Source organism: Lithobates pipiens, unplaced genomic scaffold (assembly GCF_037356315.1).
Source record: "Lithobates pipiens isolate NorthernLeopardFrog02 unplaced genomic scaffold, aLitPip1_a1.2 Scaffold_16, whole genome shotgun sequence".
Lineage (NCBI taxonomy): Eukaryota > Metazoa > Chordata > Amphibia > Anura > Ranidae > Lithobates > Lithobates pipiens.
This window is the reverse complement of record NW_027507748.1, coordinates 190,167,696-190,189,411: the sequence shown is the minus strand read 5'-3', so window position 1 is coordinate 190,189,411 and position 21,716 is coordinate 190,167,696. Positions and strand designations below refer to the sequence as shown.

At 43.4% G+C, this 21,716-nt stretch overlaps 1 protein-coding gene across 1 annotated transcript in view; it reads left to right on the top strand.

The window, feature by feature from the left end:
* GPR143 (G protein-coupled receptor 143) overlaps window positions 1-21,716 on the top strand; it is a 127,537-nt gene that overhangs the window by 30,989 nt on the left and 74,832 nt on the right. The window contains exons 2-3 of the mRNA XM_077480838.1: window positions 6,769-6,878; window positions 15,436-15,530. Of these exons, the coding sequence (XP_077336964.1) occupies window positions 6,769-6,878; window positions 15,436-15,530 (205 nt within the window). The remainder of the gene's footprint in view (window positions 1-6,768; window positions 6,879-15,435; window positions 15,531-21,716) is intronic.

Genomic DNA, 21,716 nt, shown 5'->3' with positions numbered 1-21,716 from the left:
CCGCTGATCATTTAATGCCTGTGCTCGGCTGGCTGAGCTCCAAAAGGAGTTGAACCTGCCCAAGAACCGCCTTATATGTGACATGCCCACCAGGTGGAACTCAACGTTGGCCATGCTGCAGTGGCTGCACACGCAGCAGAGGGCTATCAATGAGTACCTGTGCGACTACGGCGCCAGGACAGGGTCAGGGGAGCTCAGTTTTTTCTCACCACGCCAGTGGGGCATGATCAGGGATGCATGCACTGTCCTGTCACCGTTTGAGGAGGCCACAAGGATGGTGAGCAGTGACAGTGTATGCATCAGTGACACTGTACCTCTTGTCCACCTCTTGGAGCATACGCTGCGTGGAATAATGGACAGGGCACTTGAGGCAGAACAGAGGCAGGAAGAGGAGGAATTCCTTGCCTCACACGGCCCCCTTTATCCAGACAGTGTTCCTGCTGTGCCACCCATCACACAGGAAGAGGATGAGGAGGAGGAGGAGGAGGATGATTGTGTCAGCATGGAGGTGGAGGCTGGCACTCAGCATCAGCAGCAGCAGCAGTCTTGTAGGGATGATTTACAGTCCCAAGAAACCCGTGGACTTGTACGTGGCTGGGAGGAGGTAGCTGCGGATCATGTTGTCCTTAGTGACCCAGAGGACTACGGACCGAATGCCTCAGCTAACCTACGCTGCATGGCCTCTCTGATCCTGCAAAGCCTGTGGAAGGATCCTTGTATTCTTCGGATCAAGGAGAGGGACCATTACTGGCTGGCCACTCTCCTTGATCCACGGTACAAGGGTAAGGTTGCCGACCTTATCTTGCCATTGCAGAGGGAGCAGAGGATGAGACATCTCCGGGAGGCCTTGCAGAAAGGTCTGTGCAACGCGTTCCCAGAGACTGGGAGGTTACAAACTCCTGGTCCTGGACAACGTGTTGCTGAGGCATCAGTCAGAAGGAGCGGTGGAGAAGGTGGCCGTCTGACCGATGCTTTCAGACAATTTTTTAGTCCGCAGCCCCAAGGTATGATCGGTTCCAGCAACCATCGCCAGCGTCTGATTTACATGGTGCTGGAATACCTAGGGGCAAGGTTAGACTTGGACACCTTTCCTCTGGCTTACTGGGTCTTGAGGATGGATCACTGGCCAGAGCTTGCACAGTATGCAATTGAGCTACTGGCCTGTCCTGCATCCAGCGTTCTTTCGGAACGCACCTTGAGTGCTGCTGGTGGCTTTGTTACCGTTTACAGGGTGCGCCTGTCCACCGACTCAGTTGATCGACTGACCTTCATCAAGATGAATCAGTCTTGGATCACCCACAGCTACCAAGCACCTGAAGCTGATGTAATCGAATTTTTTTTTTAGAAATATCACATCCCTTCAAGACTGCCTATGCTGATGCTGAGTGACTGTCCTGTTATGTTGATTGTCTATCCTCTTCCTCCTCCGCTGATATGTTGGAAGAACATTTTTGGTTCTGGGTGATGCCACCAGCCCAATTTTTCAGGGGCATGTAATTACAATTCTTGATATAATATTTCACAGGAGAGCCCGTTCCTGTGCCCACCCAGAGTAACTGTGAGGACTTATAGTGTTGTAGCACCAATTTTTCTACCACTGTTCAACAATGGCATGTAATTACAATTCTTTTTTTTTTTTTTTTAGTTTTCAATATTTTTATTGAGAAATATAAATGCAAATTACATTTAAGGAAGACATCGTAAGAAAGTGCCGTTAACAGTAAAGAATATGATATTATTACATCAATTTTTCAAATACAACAAAAAGGGGGTACAGATCATCGTTTAAAAGGCTAGGACGTTAACATTTCAAAGTCCAAAAAAATAAGAGGGTTGGCACCCTGCCCCAGGTACCCCAAACGGGAACACACTGTACGCAAGAGCAAGGAGCCATCCCTGCCATCGAGGTAGCGATGGTAACAGAAATATACAGTATTTTCAACTTATTCCATCTCTACTTTGATAAAATGAACCAGTGTAAATAAGAATAGAGATAGAAAACGGCAATAATATAGCCATTGCAGTGTTGGCAACATAGAAACAGGAAAAAAAAACAAAGGAGGGTATCCAGTTAGTAGTAACCAGTAGAGAACATTCAGCTAGGATGTAGGCACCTTAAAGGGGAAGAGAGAGAAAAAAAAAAAGAGAAGGGGGGGGGAGGTATGTGAGGGCAGGAACAAAATGTGTCTCTCTTGGATTATCTAGATTAGTCAGTGGAATAGAGGTTTGGACATGTTATACCATTCTAGCCAAGCTTCCCATCTGTGTGTCATTTTAGAAAGAGATCCTTCTGCTGAGGCATACTTGCATTCATATATGCCGTGTAGGTGTGTTATTCTTATGACTTCTGTGTGTGAAAGATGATCATGGGATTTCCAGTTACGTCCAATGGTTAACCTTGCAGCTAAGCATATATGGGTAACTGTGCATTGAAGATTGTGTGGGTAATTATCAATTCCAATATTGAGGAGTGCTACTTCTGGAGTTGGAGGGGAAGCAATATGTGTAATTTCTGTTATGAGATGAAAGGTATTTACCCAAAACTGGGTAAGTTTAGGGCAGTCCCATAGGATGTGGTATAAGGTACCTGGGAGGCCACACAATCTCCAACAGTTAGGATCAGTGGTGGGGCTAAATCTGTGGATTTGCGTAGGGGTAATGTACCACCGAAGGGTTAGTTTATGTGAGAGATCCCACAGTGACATATTAAAATTATATAACGGCCTCCTGGATCCAAAAGGCAATGATCCTGACGAAAGGGCAGCTATTAGCACTCCTTTTTTTTTCTTAGCTGCGCTGGCTGTGAGTATCGTATTAAAGTTTCTGTTGGTGCAGGAAGGAGCATTGTTGGCCAAGAAGTGTGTCTCTTGTGCACAAAGGATGTCGCATTTAGTTGAGGGACAGCAGTGGTGAGTTGGGGTACCTTTACTTTCGTTGGAGATTGGAGAGATATCGACTGCCTTCACAATCCGAGAACTCCGTGGTGGTAGGTGTTGCTGGGGAGAGGACGTCTTCGAAAAGATGTGCGGTGTTCTATCGAAGGTAGCAAAGACGGACTGTGGGCGAAAGTCCAGCAGTAAATCTTGAGTAGCTGTAGGAGAGCGAGTCAGCCGTCAGCCGATAAGACAGGGGTGCTTCCAAGTACTGGTTACTGAACCAATAGTTAAAAAAAACCAATGTAGGGGATGGGAGAGGGTGAAACTGGAACAAAAACAGTTCTCAGGGTGTAAGAATGACACAGCAGTGTCTAAAAAAGAGATCCCTGAATGGGGGTATAAGTCTTAACACGACCGAGTGTGAGCAGGATTCACATCTACACGGCCAAAGGAAAGAATGTACCCCAGCCCTTCAGATAGGTAGGACATTTCTGTGGCCTCTCGGGGGGAGAGGTTGGGTCAACATTGTGCCAGTGTTGCTCTGGTCCATAGGTAGCACTTCGTTGTTGGATGGGACAATAGCCCAATCTTGTAACAGACACAGTCCTTGCGAGACTGAGGAGATCACATGTTTTGAACCAGCATGGCTGATGGAGAGTTTGGCAGGAGCAATCCACTGGTATTGGATTTGGTTATTGCGTAAGGTTTTAGTGATATTATTGAGTTGTCTACGCCTACTCAGGGTGTGCTGAGATAGGTCAGCAAAAAATTTTAGGTGGTTATAGGGTTCAGGCAGCGTTGGCAGAGCTCTCACCTTTTGCATAAACTGCTCTTTGATATGAAAAAATGCACTCTGAGAATGACGTCTCTGGGTGTTGAATCCGGCAGAAATGCAGGTTTTGGTAATCTGTGAATACGGTCCACAAGTAATTCCATATTTTTTGCTTCCGGAAGCACTGATTTGAGTAAGCCCTTCGCAAAGGCAGGGAGATCAGTATTTTGCACCGTTTCTGGCACCTCTCGCTCGGATTTTAAAGGTGTTGCGTCTAGCCCTGTCCTCCAAATTTTCTAATTTGTCAGTCAGCCACTTAGTTTCCTGGGCCTGCACTTCTTGCGTATCAATTATGTAATTTATGGTGGCAGTCATAGCATCCACATTAGTTTGCAAATGAGTGACCCTGTCATCCATTACTGTCATTCTATTGCCAAAGCCCTGCATGACTGATAAGAGGTCTGATTGAAGGGAACTGAGGAGAGACATGAGCATGTCCTTGAGGGTTGTGTCCATGACAGCCTGTCCCACAGTGGGGAAAGCGGTAATGGCATCTGGCTGAGGACTCTGTAATGGGAAGCTATGGGGCATTTCTCTTGTACTGTCTCCCTGCCGGATTCCCTCTGAGGCATCCAGCCTAATTTTGCTTTTTGCGGGACTATGGGTAGTTGGAGTCCCGGGGGGGAGTGTGAGGGGTCTCCCGATGTGCAAGCACTTACCAGTGCAGCTTCCGATGCGGTGTGACCCTCTCCTCTGCGGGGAGGACTTGCAGTCTCTGCCTGTGTGCTTCTCCCGTCTGCCGCGGCGCCATCTTGGCCGCGCCGTGCAGACGGCTGGTACATGAAGGCTGTCAGCTTACGGGGCAGCCTGGGCTCCTTACGTTTAAGCGGCATGCTCCCGAGGTAGTGTGGGTGTTAGCGCTACCTTGTAGGGGTCCAGTAAAGGCTGGGGTATGCAGGAAGTAGCTGGAAGTCGCCGTGGATGCGGAGAGCTCAGAGCTCAAGCGGCCATTTCAGTCAGGTGCCGGCCACGCCCCTAATTACAATTCTTGATATAATCGTTCACAGCAGGGCACTCCAGCGCCCACCAAGAGTCACTTTCAGGGCTTACAATGTTGTGGCAAAACCAACACCTTGTTCCGCCATTTCTGCAGAGCATATAGGGCATGCCCCTACTTTCAAACATCCAACTTACAAACATCTCCTACAAACGGAAGGAGACAACAGCAAGTGAGATGAAAAAAGACGGACGGCAAAACAAATTATACAGGGGTGATAACCCTTCCCTATGTTTTCCAAAAAGCTTAAAAATAGATTTTTTGACTGGAGCTACACTTTAAAAATGTACCAGTTGAAAATTACAAACAGATTCTACTTAACACAACAAACCTACACAGTCCCTGTCTTGTTTGCACCGTCTGTATACTGCTGTTCTGAGTATATAGGGCCTGGGGGGCCACACGTATTTCCTTTTTTTAATATGGGTACGGGGTTCCCCTTAATATCCGTACAAGACCCAAAGGGGCTGGTAATGGGCAGGGAGGGCTACCCATGCCATTTTTCTCAATGATTTTCAACCATATTGCAGGAACCAGATATAACATTAAAACCGCAAGCAGTTTTAAATGACGTTATTTCCGTTAAATGTCATTTTGTGCAGGGACTGTTCTAAACACGGGAAACACGTGGCACTTCACAGGCATACTATAGACACCCCCAGGCACGATATTTAAAAGAATATTTCACTTTTTTTTTCACTTTAATCGTCATTAAAATCAGTGCTCCCGCCAAAACGGCCATTTTTAAAAACATTTTAGGCATTGACCCATGTCCCCTGGGGCAGAAGCCAGGTCCCCAAACCCTTTTTAGGACAGTATCTTGCATATTAGCCATTAAAATTAGCACTTTTAATTTCGAACGTTCGAGTCCCATAGACTTCAATGGGGTTCTAACGTTCGTACGAATTTGGGGTCCGTTCGAAAGTTCTGGTGCGAACCGAACCGGGGGGTGTTTGGCTCATCCCTAGTCAAAGGGCTGCACAAAAAAATTCTATAAAGTGTGGCTTGACTCCTCTTCCACTGCGGGTTAAAATACGTATTGAAGAATTAAAGCATAGCAGCTACTTCTGTGCTATCTTTTAAGCTACTCCTTTGTGCTCTGGTAATCCAGTGTCAAAAATTGAATGCTTACTTGTAAAACTTCATACAGAAACTAAAGCAAAAAAATAAAGCTATAAAAACAACTGTAAAACCACAAAAACACATACACTTAAAAAAATAATAAAACAGAATTGACCCAAAACCTTTATAGTTTTTATTTAAATAAAAATAAACTAGATTTTGTGCAGGCAAGCAAGCATATTTCCTGCCCATTAGGGTATCCAAATTCTTGAGGTGAGGTGCTCAATAATGTGTCAACTTATGAAATTTGATCGATCAGCTGTGTGAGAGGGAGATCTTAAGCCGCGTACACACGGGCGGACTGTATGGCCTACTTAGTCCGTCATACACTCCGACGGACAGTCCGTCATACTTTCGAATGAACGGACTTGACCACACACGGATGCACAAACAGTCCGTCGAAAGCTTGCACGATGACGTGTACAGCACGTACAACGGGACTAGAAATAGGAAGTCCAATACACAGCAATGCACCCTTCCACCGTGTAAATCCTTTCTGAGCATGCGCCATTCTTAGTCCGTCGAACTAGCCTACTGACAAGCGGATTGTCCGCTGAAACCAATGTATGACGGACAGAATTTAGAAAAATCCGAAATACTTAGTATGCCAGACTGCACGCTGAAAAAGTCCGCTGAAGCCCACACACGAGCAGACTGTCCGCTGAAATGTGTTTCGACGGACTAAGTAGGCCATACAGTGTACGCGGCATTAGTCATTGTATTGTACTGCTCAGATAGCTGATTTTCTGAGGATGTTTGACTTGTGCAAGCCACTGGTTGTTTGATAGATCAATGCTCACTGTAGTACATTTGACCATTCATTTCCTTTTGGTCCTCAACAAGCATGTGCACACCAAAAAACATTCCTCACCATTTTTTCTCCAATGCCTTGGAACTTTGGCCTAATTTACCTTATACTCATTGTGTAACTGTCTTTTCAGGTGTTATACTTCGATCAACAGTATGGGTATCTGCTCCATCATTTGTTGGCAATATATCAGAAATTAACAGTACCAATGTTTTACACGCTGCTTTTTGTGTTGGAAGTGCGGTAAGTTTGAATATTTTTATTCCTTAGGAATTGTTGATATAAAATTTTTGATTCGTTTTTTTTCCATTCCCACCTTTGTATTGAGAAATTCTGCAGATAAGGATGCCTACTGAAGGTTAAGAGACTTTCTCTAAGATCTTTCCCTTCTACACTAGCGTACAACTGCGCATAGAGATCCACCAAAATATAGCAGATAAAAAAACAAAAATTATAGACCCATTTATTTCAATTTACATATAGAACCTAAGTGGACAATGGAGGCTCTGACATTTGACAGTAAAATTACAAAGAGAAGGCTTTGGCATCAGGAGAGCATAATCCTAAGCCTGGAGAGGCTCCAGTTACAGCCTAAACCTAGGATCCAGAGGCTCCAAAGGGCCATGTGCATTGAAGACTGACACAAGTATTTTTCCACATGATACCTGTACTTGAGCACTATTGTTGCCCCAGGCACCTTTTTAGTCCATGTCAGGTTCACTTTAAAGCTATGTTAAAATGGTTGTAAACCTATGACAAGAAAAATGAACAAAATTTGTCCTTCTATAGTGTGTACTTGCCTCAAGCCAAAATACTAAGTGTGATTTCTGACAACAATTATTATTTCTGACAGATTGTGCTGATTCCAAGAGATTGAGGGAGATGGGGGTGGGGGCCCCAAGAACATGACCTGTGATTGACAGTTGTAGCTGTGCATGTTTTCCTATGGGTTTGTGTAGAATGGGTGTGTCCCTTCTCTCCACTCAGATCTCAGATTACACTCAGCCCTCTGCTCTGAGCTGTGCCTCTAGAATCTCAGAAAAGCTGTGTAAATTCAGGACATGGATGTAGAGATATGAATGTCTGGAGATAAAAATGTAAGCAGGCTGAAGCAGTCAGTTGGTGAGGTCCCAGCTGGAAGGGCTGGGGTTAATGCTTTGCCTGGTCTTTTGGTTGTTTTGGCAGGTTCCTGTCTGGGTCTGGTCCAGTTGCCCTGTGTGATATAAAGGGGGCAGTGGTCCAGTTCAGTTTCCCAGAGAGAGCATGAGCTAGAGTAAGCAAGAGCCAGAACCGCTGTCATTGGTTCTGTAGGAAGGACTATAATTGCTGGATGACATCTTAGAAGATATACCGGTGCAGCATTCAAACATGTAGTCATGAGTAGAAAAAAAAGTATCACGTTTTACCTGTTGGACTGTGAAATGTCTATTATTGTGTCATGGCTGAGCTCAGCCCTTCCTTCTCAAAGCTGGCTGCTCAGCTGTCGGCTAATTTCCAGCTCCTATCTCTCCATAGTGACTCACCTGTTGATTATTCCTGCTCGTCTGTCCTGCCTACTTAAGCCGTCCAGCCCAGTTGATCTTTGCCTCTGCCTTGGTCACATCTCTAGAGAAGCTCTCCTGTGTTCCTGTTAAAGACTTGCTTGGCTGACATTCTTTCTGGCTCCAGATCCCACTTACTGTTCTATTGTGCTCATCTCTGGCTCCCTGACATTTTGGCTTGTCTCACTATCCTTTCCAGTTCCTGTGCTCTAATTCATGGTTTCTGACAGTAGGCGAAGGCCATGAATTCAGAAGATGCAGTCAATCCACTTGTTGGTAATATTTTTTCCAGATTGGATGATCATGGATCAGTTCACCTGAAATCTCCCGATGTGGCTGCTCCGGTACAACCTGTGTTGCAGGCCGTCCCTGCTGCTGCTCCAGTATTACCTCTATAAGTGTTATGTCTGGTTCCACTCCGCTTCCCCAGTGATTTTGGGGTGAACCAGTCCAATGCAGAGGGTTTCTCAACCAGGTTGAGATATACTTTGAAATGCTGCCCCAGGCGTTTCCCACGGACAGAAGCAAAGTATGCTTCGTGATATCTTTGCTTTCTGAGAGAGAGCCTTGGCCTGGGCAAACCCTCTATGGAAGACACAAAAGCCTGTTGTCGTCAGTTACCCTGAGTTTGTGACTTCTTTTAAAAGGGTATTTGACATTCCCACATGCTACACTTCTGCTGCCAAGTGCCTCATGTCCATCAAACAGAGTACAAGAACTGTTACGCCATTGAATTCTGTACTCTGGCAGCAGAGGTTGCTTGGAACAACGAGGCGCTTGTGGCTGTTTTTTCTCATGGTCTCTTGGATACCATCAAGGATGAAATAGTAGCCCCCCGAGATATACCCACTGAGCTTGAGAGGTTGGTCACATTTGTCATCCTCATTGACCTCAGACTCAGAGAAAGATTCCCTTTTAAGGAGTGCTCTTGTCTTGCCCTTTTAAGGAGTGCATTTGTCTCTGAACTTTGCATTCCCACCCTTGCGTCCCTCACCTCCCATGCCTCCTGGTACCAAGTCGGTCTGTGAAGATGAACCCATGCACTTTGGATTCACGCATCTCTCTGCGGGTGAGAGAACCCTTAGGAGGAGGGAGAGATTGCGCCTTTATTGTAGCCAGGTAGGTCACTTTTTGAAGTCTTGTCCTATCTGTCCAGGGAATGCCCCGAACCTTTAGGTCCTATCACTGACAGACCTTGTTTCATCACCAGTTATTCAGAAGGATAAGCCCCTGGTTTTGGTTACCCTTTCCTGGGCTGAGTTGTCTGTCAAGATACAGGCTGTAATCGACTCTGGGGCTGCAGGCCTGTTCATTGTTCCTGCCTTTGTATTAAAGCACTCGATTCCGCTGCAGCTGCATGACACTCCACTTGCCACTGAGGCTCTTGACAGAAGACCTCTACAGCCTGCCCATCTGCCCATGTGACTCATGAGACTGTTCCATTGTCCATGGCCGTAGGGGCTGTTCACTATGAGATAATCCAATTCCAAGTTGTTTACTCACCTAAGTTTCCGCTGGTTATTGGTTATCCTTGGTTACAGAGGCACAACCCCTATTTTGATTGGCTTTGTGCTGAGGTTCTCTCCTGGTCGCCACAATGCAGTAAGACATGCTTCCAGAAGGTAGCCAAGGTCTTGTGCAGCTCTTCACTCTCATCCCTGCTGGAGGAGTACCATGATTTTAGCAGTCTTTGACAAAGGTCAAGCCGATATTTTCCCCCTACACACCGGTCGTATGATTGCACAATTGACCTTCAATCTGGTGCCATACCCCCTCTTGGCCAGGTTTATCCTTTGTCAGTCTTGGGGGATAAGACCATGGAGGAGTAAGTTGCAGATGCTCTTTCTTGAGGGTTCATCTGCAAATCCTCGTCTCCTGCTGGTGCTGGTTTCTTCTTTGTGAAGAAGAAGAGTGGTGAACTGAGACCTTGTATTGATTATAGGGGTCTCAATCTTTTCATGATTAAGAATGCCTATGCAATTTAGTTGATTACAGAGTTATTTGACCGCCTCAAGGGAGCAACGGTTTTCACAAAGCTTGACTTGAGAGGGGCATACAATCTCTCGCGAGGATTAAAAACTGCGTTTAATACCAGAACAGGCCATTATGAGTACCTCGTAATGCCTTTTGGCTTTTGTAATGCCCTGGCAGTTTTCCAGGAATTTATTAACGATGTCCTCTGAGATTTGTTACAGTTATGTGTGGTAGTTTATCTTGATGATATCCTCATATTTTCCAAGTCCCAGGAGAGCCACCACACAGATGTCTGTCGTGTGCTTCAGAAAATAAGAGAGGACAATCTCTATTGTAAATTGGAGAAGTTTGAATTCTATCATGAACAGGTTACATTCCTGGGTTATGTAATTTCCACTGCTGGTTTTTCGCTGGACCCAGAGAAACTTTAAGCAGTCCTGCAATGGCCCCGACCCCTGGGTTTATGTCCTCTGCAGTGTTTTCTTGACTTTGCCAACTATTATCGGAAGTTTATTCGTAATTCTCGTCTCAGGTAAAGCCCCTGACTGATATGACCAAAAAGCATGGTAACTCACAGAGTTGGTCTCCGGAGTCTATTAAGGCCTTTGAGAGTCTTTAGGCTGCCTTTGTTTTTGCTCCTGTGTTGGCACAGCCTAATCCTACGTTACCTTTTTATCCTTGAGGTTGATGCTTATGATACTAGAGTTGGCGCCCTTCTGTCTCAACGTCTTACCTCTGAGAGCGCTATGCATCCTTGTGGCTACTTTTCCAAGAAATTGTCACCTGCGGAGTGCAATTACAAGATTGGTGACAGAGATCTGTTAGCAATCATTTTAGACCTGAAAGAATGGAGACATCTCCTCGAAGGTACCACTGTGCCGGTTTTCATTCTTACTGACCATAAGAATCTCACATTCTTGTTTGAGGCTAAATGCCTCTCTCCAAGAAGGGCACAATGGGCTTTTTTCTTGTCTATTTTCAATTACATTGTCTCATTCTTACCCGATACTAAGAATGTAAAGACTGACACTTTGTCACTGCAATTTGCCTCCACTTCCAAGATGGAGCCGGTTCTGGTTCCTGCGAGTCCTCCTATCGTATTCTGGCTACATTTTGCACCAGTCTCACTTCTCCTTTGGGTGCCAAAATTCTTGCTGCTCGGGTCCATGCTCCTCCTGAGAAACCTTGTCACCGCTGCTTTGTCCCTGAGAGTCTCCATACTGCCGTGTTCCAGACTTACCATTCTCTTAAGGCTGCTGGCCACTCTAGGAAGAATCAACTCTTTTGGGCCATTTCCCAACAATTCTGGTGGCCTCGTCTGTGTGCTGATGTAACAGCCTTCATAGCTGCCTGTTCAGTGTGTGCTCAGAGTAAGACTCCATGACACCTTCCAGTGGGCCTCCTACAACACATACCCAATGGAGAGAGGCCCTGGACCCACCTGTCTATGGATTTCATTGTGGAGTTACCCAACTCCCAGGGCAACACAGTTATTCTTATTGTGGTTGACTGGTTCTCAATAATGTCCCATTGTATTCCTTTTAAAAAGTTACCCACTTCTATGGAACTGGCTTCCATTTTTGCTTGGGAGATCTTTGACTTACACAGCAGACCTTCCTTCTAATATGTGTATTTCAAATGTATTTCATGTCTCCTTATTAAAACCTTTCAGCCCTTCCTTCTCTGAGCTGGCCACTCAGCTGTCGGCTAAATACCAGCTCCTATCTCTCCACAGTGACTCGCCTATTGATGATATCTTGCATGTCTGTCCTGCCTACTTAAGCCCTCCAGTCCAGATGATCTCTACGTTCGCCTTGGTCACATCTCTTGAGACGCTTTCCTGTGTTCCTGTTAAAGACTTGCTTGGCTGACATTCCTTCTGGCTCCAGATCCTGCTTGCTGTTCTAATACGCTCATCTCTGGCTACCTGACATTTTGGCTTGTCTGACTATCTATTCCGGATCCTGAATTCTGGCTAAGTTTTGACTATGTTTATTCTGTTTACCTTTTTTTTTTGTACTTCTGTCTCAGTCTGATTCATGGTTTCTGACATATTGCACTTTTGCCAAGTAATGAAACACTGTCCCTGCCTGGTCTGAATTTACTAAAGAGGTTTTTGCAAGTAACCGGGATACATACAGTTAACCAGTGGGTCTTAGTACATTGGGGTACATCTGAGAGGAGTAGAGTGATGTGAAGACATAAGTATTTGCCAATCAACAGGCCAAAGCCTGTTGATACCATGTACCTGCTATAGGTGGAATTGCCTCTAGCAGCGAGGGAAATGTTGTCGGCACTCCTTCACCAGTGGCCTGTCTCCCATAGCTATGAGATTGCACCACAGAGGTTCCAATCCTGTACAGATTTACAGAGGTTCAAGAGTTAAGTTGGGTGCAAGTGTGGAGCCCTCAGAGTGCATGCCAACTCTACTACTGGGTATTGTATTGGTAAACGCTGCACAGGTGGATGTGGACATTGACTCAAAATGTCCCTCCAAAATAGAGATTACAGAGAGGATGCACTTTGTCATGGGAACTGAGAGATAACTGGAGTATAGTTACAGTGCTTGTGTACATGGTGCACATTCATCTCTAATGCCGTGTACACACGAGTGGAATTTCCAACAGAAAAAGTCAGACAGGAGCTTTTCATCATATATTCCGATCGTGTGTATGCCCCACCGGACTTTTTATGTCGAAAATTCTGACGGACCTAGAAAGAGAACATGTTCTAAATTTTTCCGACTGAACCAATTCCTATTGGGAAAACCGCTCGTCTGTATGCTGTTCCAACGCTACCAAAAATGACGCATGAAGGAACTACGAGATGGAAGCTATTGGCTACTGGCTATTGAATTTCCTTTTTCTAGTACTGTCGTACGTGTTGTCACCGCGTTCTTGAAGGTCGCACTTTGGTGAGACCGTGTGTATGCAAGACAGCTTGAGTGGAATTCCGTCGGAGAAGCCTTCAGAGTTTATTCCAAAGGAAAAAACGCTCGTGTGTACACGGCATTAGAGTAGAGGTCCACCTTAAAGTGGATGTAAACCTGATTTATGAAATCTGAGCCGGGCACATATCTCTGCAGTGTTTTCTTTATCTCTCTTCAAAGCACTAAGTACTGTGGCTTACTCCTGCTTCATTTTTCTGTTATTGACATGATCATTTCTGACGAGTTCTCTGTCAACTGATAAAACCAGCCTGAAATTTGTGTGAGGGAGGTTGCTATAAATAGATTAGCCCAAAAATAAAATTGTGTTCTATAAATGGTTAAACATGCAGCAAGCACTCTGCAAGAAAGTCCACACAGTGATATTCCACTGTGCACTAGTGGTCACCAAAGTGTTATGTGATTTCCAAAGACAGAAAGGAACTTCTACCACAAAGATTGGCCGCTTACCAGCTCCTTAGACCTCATATTACGGAAGGTCTATAATGCTTGTGACTATTAAACCCAGCCAAGGCCTTTATTCTTCCAAGGGAATCCAGATAAAGAACAAACTTCACTCAAGTGAGAGCTCGATCATATGGTGACCCCAAAAGTGATATGGAAGCTTTATCTCTTTTGGGGTCCCCAATCTATGTGGTGGAGGTTCTTCTTTGTCTTTGAAAATTACATAGCACTTTGGGGAACGCTAGTGCACTGTGGAAAGTTGTGGAATTTTATCACTGTGTGGACTTTCTTGCAGCGTGCTTGCTGCACGTTTAACCCTTTATAGAGTGCAATTTTATTTTTGGACAATTTGATTTGGCCGTGTGTGTCGTATATATGGATAGTGCAGTATTATTTACCATTTAGTAATAAATAGATTATCAGAGAGCTGAACCATTCACAAAACAGCTCTGCAAGTCTCTGCCTATGTGGAGTGGGGGGGGGGTGCCTTTCCTCCAATCAGCTGTCTTGGCCGTATGCCCAGACTTCACTTCCAGTGCTGAACAGGAAGAGAATCTCTAACTTGATGCAAACTTTCTAAAGAATATATAAAGGTGAAGGCAGCAGATATACATGTAAAACTTATTCAGGGAGATTTTTTTAGGCTCAGTGTATCATCTGAGGCTTTTTACTTCACTGTATATATGTGAGGGTTTACATCCATTTAAAAGTTGAATTTTCCTCAGCGGCAATCTCAGCCTTGTTTAAGGTATTGAGAAAGCGATGCAAAGCAAAGGCACCCCGTGTAAGTGTGTGTAAAGTGACCCTATAACAAAGTGCCTAATGTAGCCAAGAAGAACCCATCCTGTGGTAACCCTGTTATGTGACCCTTGCTTGGTGCCCAACAAGGAGGGGAACATGGAGAAACATGACAAAAAAACATGACAAACAACCACCTTACCCTTACAAACAGGAAAAACCTATGTATGAGGATGTGTTTCATCTGTGCATCACCTGAGACTAGTCTCTTCTTGAATATGTAAGGGTTTACAACCACTTTAATAATCTTGCTTGGAAAGGAGTGAAAAAGATAATACACCTGCGGAGTCTCTTTCTCTGTAAATGCCTATACATATTTTAGTTATTTTTTTTATTTATTATAGGTACTTGTATAGCGCTGTCAATTTACTCAGCACTTTACATATATACAGTATATTGTACGTTCACATCAGTCCCTGCCCTCAAGTATCTTTAAATCTAAGGTCACAAACTCGCATTCATACACCAGGGTCAATTTAGAGTGGAATCAATTAACCTACCAGCATATCTTTGGAGTGTGGGAGGAAACCGGAGTACCCGGAGGAAACCCACACAGGTACAAGGAGAACATGCAAACTCCAGGCAGGTCAGTGTCATGATTGGCAATCATAAGATGATATTTACCTGTCCAGTTACAATCAACTTGGGAAACATCTTTATGTCTGTAGGTACTCTCCAATCTCCTCCAGGCAACCCCCTTTTTTTAGGTAAAGCATTAACCGGTGGGGTTGCCCCCGCAAAAAACTAGTGCCAGAATGTCTTTCAGCTGTTTCTCTTACAACGTTCATAGATCTATACAAGCAGGTGTGCATTTATAGAAAAAAAAAATCTTTCCCAGAAAGATCGGTCAATAATAATTCTATAATTTGATGTCTGCAAGTAGCGATTATCCTTAATTTTGCTAAAACTGCAAGAGATGATGAACAAAACAAAGGGAGAACAGGCGCCACTTAATTCCAAAATTATGGGAGGGGATCACTAACTTTTCTTGCAATATTGAGACTTTGAAATTATTTTGAATATTAATATTATTTTGAATGTAATGTACTTGCCAGAGAATGTGTTATGCTGATAACAGAACCACCTGTTTTTTTAGATGTGGATACAGCTGTTCTACAGTGCAAGTTTCTGGTGGCTGTTCTGCTATGCAGTGGATGCCTACTTAGTGGTTAAACGATCTGCAGGAATAAGGTTTGTAAGCACTCTTCATGGATTTTAGCAACTGCAGAAGATGAAAACATCTTAAAGGCAACTTTTATAATGCAAACATAACCTTTACCAGATAGATAGAAAAAATGAACCTGCGCTTTGTCATTGCAGAACAAGATTTTTCATTACTCGGCCCCTCCACCCAACCCCAGCATCCCATACTTACCTTTCCTTTGCTCTCTTGGTGCCCTGTTCATCTGATGGTGAGGCTGTTTATATACCTGATACTTTCAGATAAGTAGGACTATGTGACAACACTGGATCCATCATTACGCACCAGCGCTGTTACATGAGGCGGGTCCATAGTCCTGTGTAAGCTATGACTTGTATGCATTGTATTTTATGTTGGGAATTTCCCTTGCTCCACAGCAGTTGAATGGGCCAATGAGAGAGCAAACAAAAGAGCAGAATATACTACTAAAAGGGTAGGGTGGTAAAGCATGAATCATAATACTGAAGTTTACCTGTGCTTGCCCTGGCCAGATGTCAGATAACTAGTTTTCTTCAAAGTCCGCCTCTGCCCAGCAGTGCATACCTACCTTTCCATCACTCCCCATTACACCTTTCAGCCCTCAGAAGTGAAGAATGCAGCCCTGTATCAGCTGATCTGATAGCCCTGATGTGTCAATATTGGGCCAATCACCAAGCATCAGTGCTACCACAGGAAAGAGCGCAAAGGACTCCTTCACACCTATATACAAATAATTATGGAGAAGCTTCAAACTCTAACTTCCTTAGTATAGTCAAGAAAATACATTTAAAAAAAAAAAAATCTCCAGCTGTCCTTAAATTGTTTTGCCATGATTGTTAAATGTCCTTCATTTTTACAATAAACTAATCTACGGAAAGATGCGTCTGCATATGTAGTTATATAAGGAAAGAACTAATATATCCATGGAATCTCTTTAGAGGTGCATGTTCTCTAGGCTAGTGCATGATTGATTGTCAGGGATTGCAAAAGCTTATGCAAAAGGAATGCCAGGATGGCAGCATTACATTTTCTTTTGGATCAGGCATTCAACACAAATTTTTTATTTTTTTTTATCATCAACAGCATGCCCCATTTCTTTAACATCCTGGGTGTTTTTTTTTTTATTTTTTTTTTATGGTTGCCACAACCATTTCAAAGACGTTTCTGCTCTCTTATAAAGAGATTAGTTCTTTCATCTCTTAACCAGAGACCAAGATGTGTTTGACTTTCATCTGTGTCACATTAAAACATTGTAAAAATGCACTATTGGAGTCTGTAAGAGTGTTTTATTAATATGTTCCATTTACTGAAAAATAATGGAATGTGGATAAAGTGTTCAGAAAATGTCAAGTGAAATTTTCCCATCATTTCCAAATTTAATGGAATGCCAAGGAATGATTTTGTAATCTTCAGCGAACAGTACAAAAAACTTGCCTTTCATATAAAGAGTATTTTTAGTGCTCCATAGCAGATGGAATATTGTAGCCAACACTTGATATTCAGGAAGGTTTAACTTTTAAGTATCTATGTATATATGAAATATATAATGTATCTATGAGCAGGGCTTTTTTTCTCAGAGCATAGGTGCAGGAACTCAACCATGCCTGCCACACACAAATACCTGCCAAATGGCATCAAATAGTAGCTCTTCCCTCTGCATACAACCCCCTCCCTCCACTGCCCTCATCTACCCCCTCCTTAAAAGCTCCACCATCTGGCATATGTCTTACCTTTGTTGCAATATTAAGCTGAAACACCTATCTGGCTGTAGTACCTCCCAGTATACTATACTATACTACAGTCACTTGCAAGGGAGATCATGCAGTAGGAGCATCAACAACTGGTCACCAGGGGAAAAATGGAGACCACAGAGGGTGCCGCCTACCAGGCACCCTCTCCTGCCCATGACTGCACTGAACCCTGGATACCTATTCTGTATCTTCCTTGTCCCTGTCCGGCACTCAGTGGGATCTGTGCAGGAGATCTGAACTGTGGGAGCTACTGGGAGATAAGCTATCACTTCTAAATGCAGACGCTGGACTTTAGTGTTACCAAGTGATAGTGGTGAGCAGGGAGCAGAAGACCTGAGCCAGAGGTGGTGGAACTGAGTTCCCCCTAGTTCCTGCTGAAACAAAAACCCTTTTTATGAGTGATTGCAGACATCCTTATCAATCACATCTACTTTCACTGAGAAAACAAAAGAAAATGACTTAATTCATTATAAATTGAATAAATCATGTTTCTTTTTTTTGTTTTGTTTAGTAAGTCACTCTGGGGAAATTATCACCAGTAAACCAGTCAGTACAATGATATAACTATACTTGGCAGCATCTACAGATACATTTAGTCATGTAATTTGTACTTCCTTACATTTTGCAGCATTTTTTGCAATGTAGGGTATGAAGAGAACATGCATAGTGAAATGTTCCGTACTCCTACATTCTGCATTTACATGTCATTCCACATCTTTTTAATAGGATTTTCCAGCACTTTAGGCCAATACACATGTAAATTCATACCAACATGCAAATATAAGAAAATTAAGATTAGCACTCTGTAAGTAACTTGTTCTTGATATTTTATTCTGTTGATAAGGGAGCTGCATACATATAGGTGTTGATTTACTAAAACTGGAGTCCAAAATCTGGTGCAGCTCAATCAACTTCCATTTTTTTTTTTTTTTGTCAAAGCTTAATTGAAAAAGCTGAATTTAGAAGCTGCACCAGATTTTGCACTTTCCAGTTTTATTAAATCAACCCCATAGTCTCCACCCAAGAAACCACACTTCCAAACACGTTTCACATCACTGGGCTTGCACAAAAAGATGTGGTCATTAAGAGGTGTAGGTTTAGAGAGGTGCCGTGAATATCGATATGTTTTTACTATTCATGGTAACGTGTGTTAACGTAAAGCATGTCAAAGGTTGAAGAGCCCATAGATGCCTTATGGAACACTGCAAGTGTCCATAATGCCTTAGATTTCTTTTTGAAAAGCTACATGTGCTCTGATATGCAAATTTCAACAAAACCGTGTCTGCCATCTCTACACTGTTCATTTGGCTAGTAAAACAAATAAACTCCAAACACTATCAGAAAGTACTAAAATTTACATATACATGAAGGCATATGTGGGCATTACTAGGTACTTGCATTATAATGCTATGGCCTGTTTAGTACTATTACCAGGTTTACTAGACAAATCATAAAAAATATGCCTTCTGATAATCATATGTGGTTTATACTGTACATATAATGCTATTCTTAGCATTAGCAACGTAGTATGCATTCCTATTTAAATTTACATTTATATTGTACTGTACATTTACATGCAAACCAAACTGTAAAGAAATGGTAAGAGGGGTTTGAACTATGACACTGTCAGCTGTACTTACAGATACTGTTCACATTTAAAAAACAAAACAAAAATGCCACTGCAACTTCTAAATCACCCATGGGGTTGGAGTGGGTTTTTTTCCCCTCAATTTTTAACTAAATTTCAGTTAGAAACTGGATAGAATAATGACAACTAAACATCACCATATTTCCTATTGTGATATTTAAAGATCACACCTAATTCACTCAAATGAACTGTAAAGCTAGGCATACGCACGTAGATTTCTCTAAAAGCTATAATTAGGGTAGGTTCACACTTCCCTAGTCCACTGCTGTGACTTGCAATAAGGTCCTTTCGTTTTAATTAACATTTAATTTAACGTTAGTGTGCAGTGCAATGCAAGTGCCCTCAGAAAGTGCTGTGGGGTGCCACACTACAATAGTGTGTGCAAGGTTACTGTGTGTCAGTTTTATCTCAATTTGTAATTTGGGGTCCTTCTTTAAATAAGTAGTGAAAAATGTCCTCTCATTTCTATAGTGCAGTTTTAGAAAATGTTTCAGCATAGCAATAGTTTATTTTGAGAGGTCATGCCTTCATTCACACATTATTCACATGTTACAGAAATATCTTTGAATAGCCTCGGGCAGTAGCAAGCTCATCTGAAATTCACATGAGTCAGAATAGGAGAATATATAAAACAGTTTAGTATAACATTATAGTCTTTTATGTTCTGAGTTGAGATAGTAACTCTGCTTTCACACTGCAGCGGGAGCGGCGTCGGCGGTAAAGTGCCGCTATTTTTAGCGGCGCTTTACCGTCGTTTTAGCGGCGGTGTGCGGGCGCTAGCGGGGTGGTTTTAACCCCCGCTAGCGGCCGAAAAGGGGTTAAACCCGCCCGCAAAGCGCCGCTGCAGCGGCGCTTTGCCGGCGGTATTGCCGCGGTGTCCCATTGATTTCAATGGGTAGGAGCGGTTTAGGAGCGGTGAATACACCGCTCCTTCACCGCTGCAAAGATGCGGCTAGCAGGACTTTTTTCACCGTCCTGCCAGCGCATCGCTCCAGTGTGAAAGCCCTCCGGCTTTCACACTGGAGTTAAAGGGGCCGGTTTTTTTCAGGCGTTACACAGGCGCTATTTTTAGCGCTGTAACGCCTGAATACCGCCCCAGTGTGAAAGCAGCCTAAGAAAACCGGGAGTCATTGAGATTTTTATGTTTAAAGAACTATGAGAGTTCATTATTGCTGGAGGCACTACCACGTTATTTTCAGCATAGGTAAAATGCACAGGAATGAAATGTAGTATTTCTTAATTGTACCCTTTGAAACACAAGAGAAGTACGGTATGAAGGTTTATAGAGGTTATGCTGCTGCTTTTAGGAGATTGGACACTGGCAAACAAAAGCTGTAAGGACAATACAGTATAACTGTCTCATTTCTAGCATCCCTTTTTTTTGCTAGTGTCAAAGGAAAACAGATTGCTTTACTCCTCTGAAATGCAGCACCCATGTCTGGATGATCTCCTAGTGAGGGAACAGTTGATTTAGGTACTGCCTTGCAATGTCCAAAAAACTGTGTAAACTTCAGCGATTCAGATGAATCCCAAACCTCTATAAGTCCATGCTTAAACTGTCTCATATGGAATATCTGATCTTAGATGTGGCCCTGTACAAGGGCTTCCCGTTGACACATTTTCTGGGACTCTTGGCACTTCAATTGTTGCTTTAATGCTGGACTTCTCATCTATGAAGTCATCTCACTCAGATTATATTAGACAAAGCTAAAGCAGTGGCTTACATCAACCACTGGGGGGGGGGGGGTGGAGGTCCAGTGCCTCATGGCTCAAAGGAGAATTGGATCTAATTCTGGCAAAGCTTTGAGCACACACTTACTCAGCTGTCAACTTCTGGACTCCGGAGAGTGATCTCTTCTCCTGAGTTGTTTCAAGACCGCTATGGCAGGTGGAAGACACTGGATTTGAACCTCCTGGTTTCCAGGTTCAACAAACTGAACATATTTGTCTCCAGAGCCAGGGATCCACTAGCCTTTGCAGTGGATGCTTTGGTGAATCTGAAGGAATAGTTGAACTTGACCTACAACTTTATTCCTTCAAAACCCCTTCCTTGCCTACACCCACCCTGCTTCTCGGATCTCTGGCTTTAATGGCCTGGCTGATGAAGCCCAGATCCTGAGGGACAGGGGCTTATTGGATTCTGTCATCCCTACACTCTTGAAGGCTAGGAAATTGACGTCTCCCAAAGTTTATCATCGCATTTGGAAGGTATATGTCTGCTTGTGCAAGGCAAGAAAGTTTAGTCCCAGGAAGTTATCCAGTATCTACATTGGATTAAAGCCAAGGATCTTCTGATTATTCGGAAATCCTCTTTTGAACTTCTTAGGAATACTCCTTTGTTTTCCCTTACTGGTAGGTTTGGCTTTCTCTTCACCATTACGTCTATGTGGCAAGTTGTCAGCCTTAACTTATGTAAAACACTTTCTTGTGCTTCATAAGAATATGGTGGTTTTAAAGCCTAGGGTTCTTTTCTTCCCAAGGTGATTTCTTCATTTCACCTTAACCAGGGCAATGCCTCCTATAAGGCACAACATGCTTCTTATTTCAGCATTTTTAGATGTATTTGACAGCTCATCATTCAAGTTTATGGACTCAAGGGCAAGGTTTCCCCTTTTCCTGTTGATGCAAACTCCACCGCATTGGTTAGTGCTTCTTGGACTTTTCAGGTTTGGACATTGCAATACTGCAACCTGATCTTTTGTTCACTCTTTTGTTAAGTTTTACCAGATGGATGATCAGAACTCAGTTGATGCCAGCTTTGGTCATATGGCTCTGCAGGCAGCTTTTTTAAGCTATGT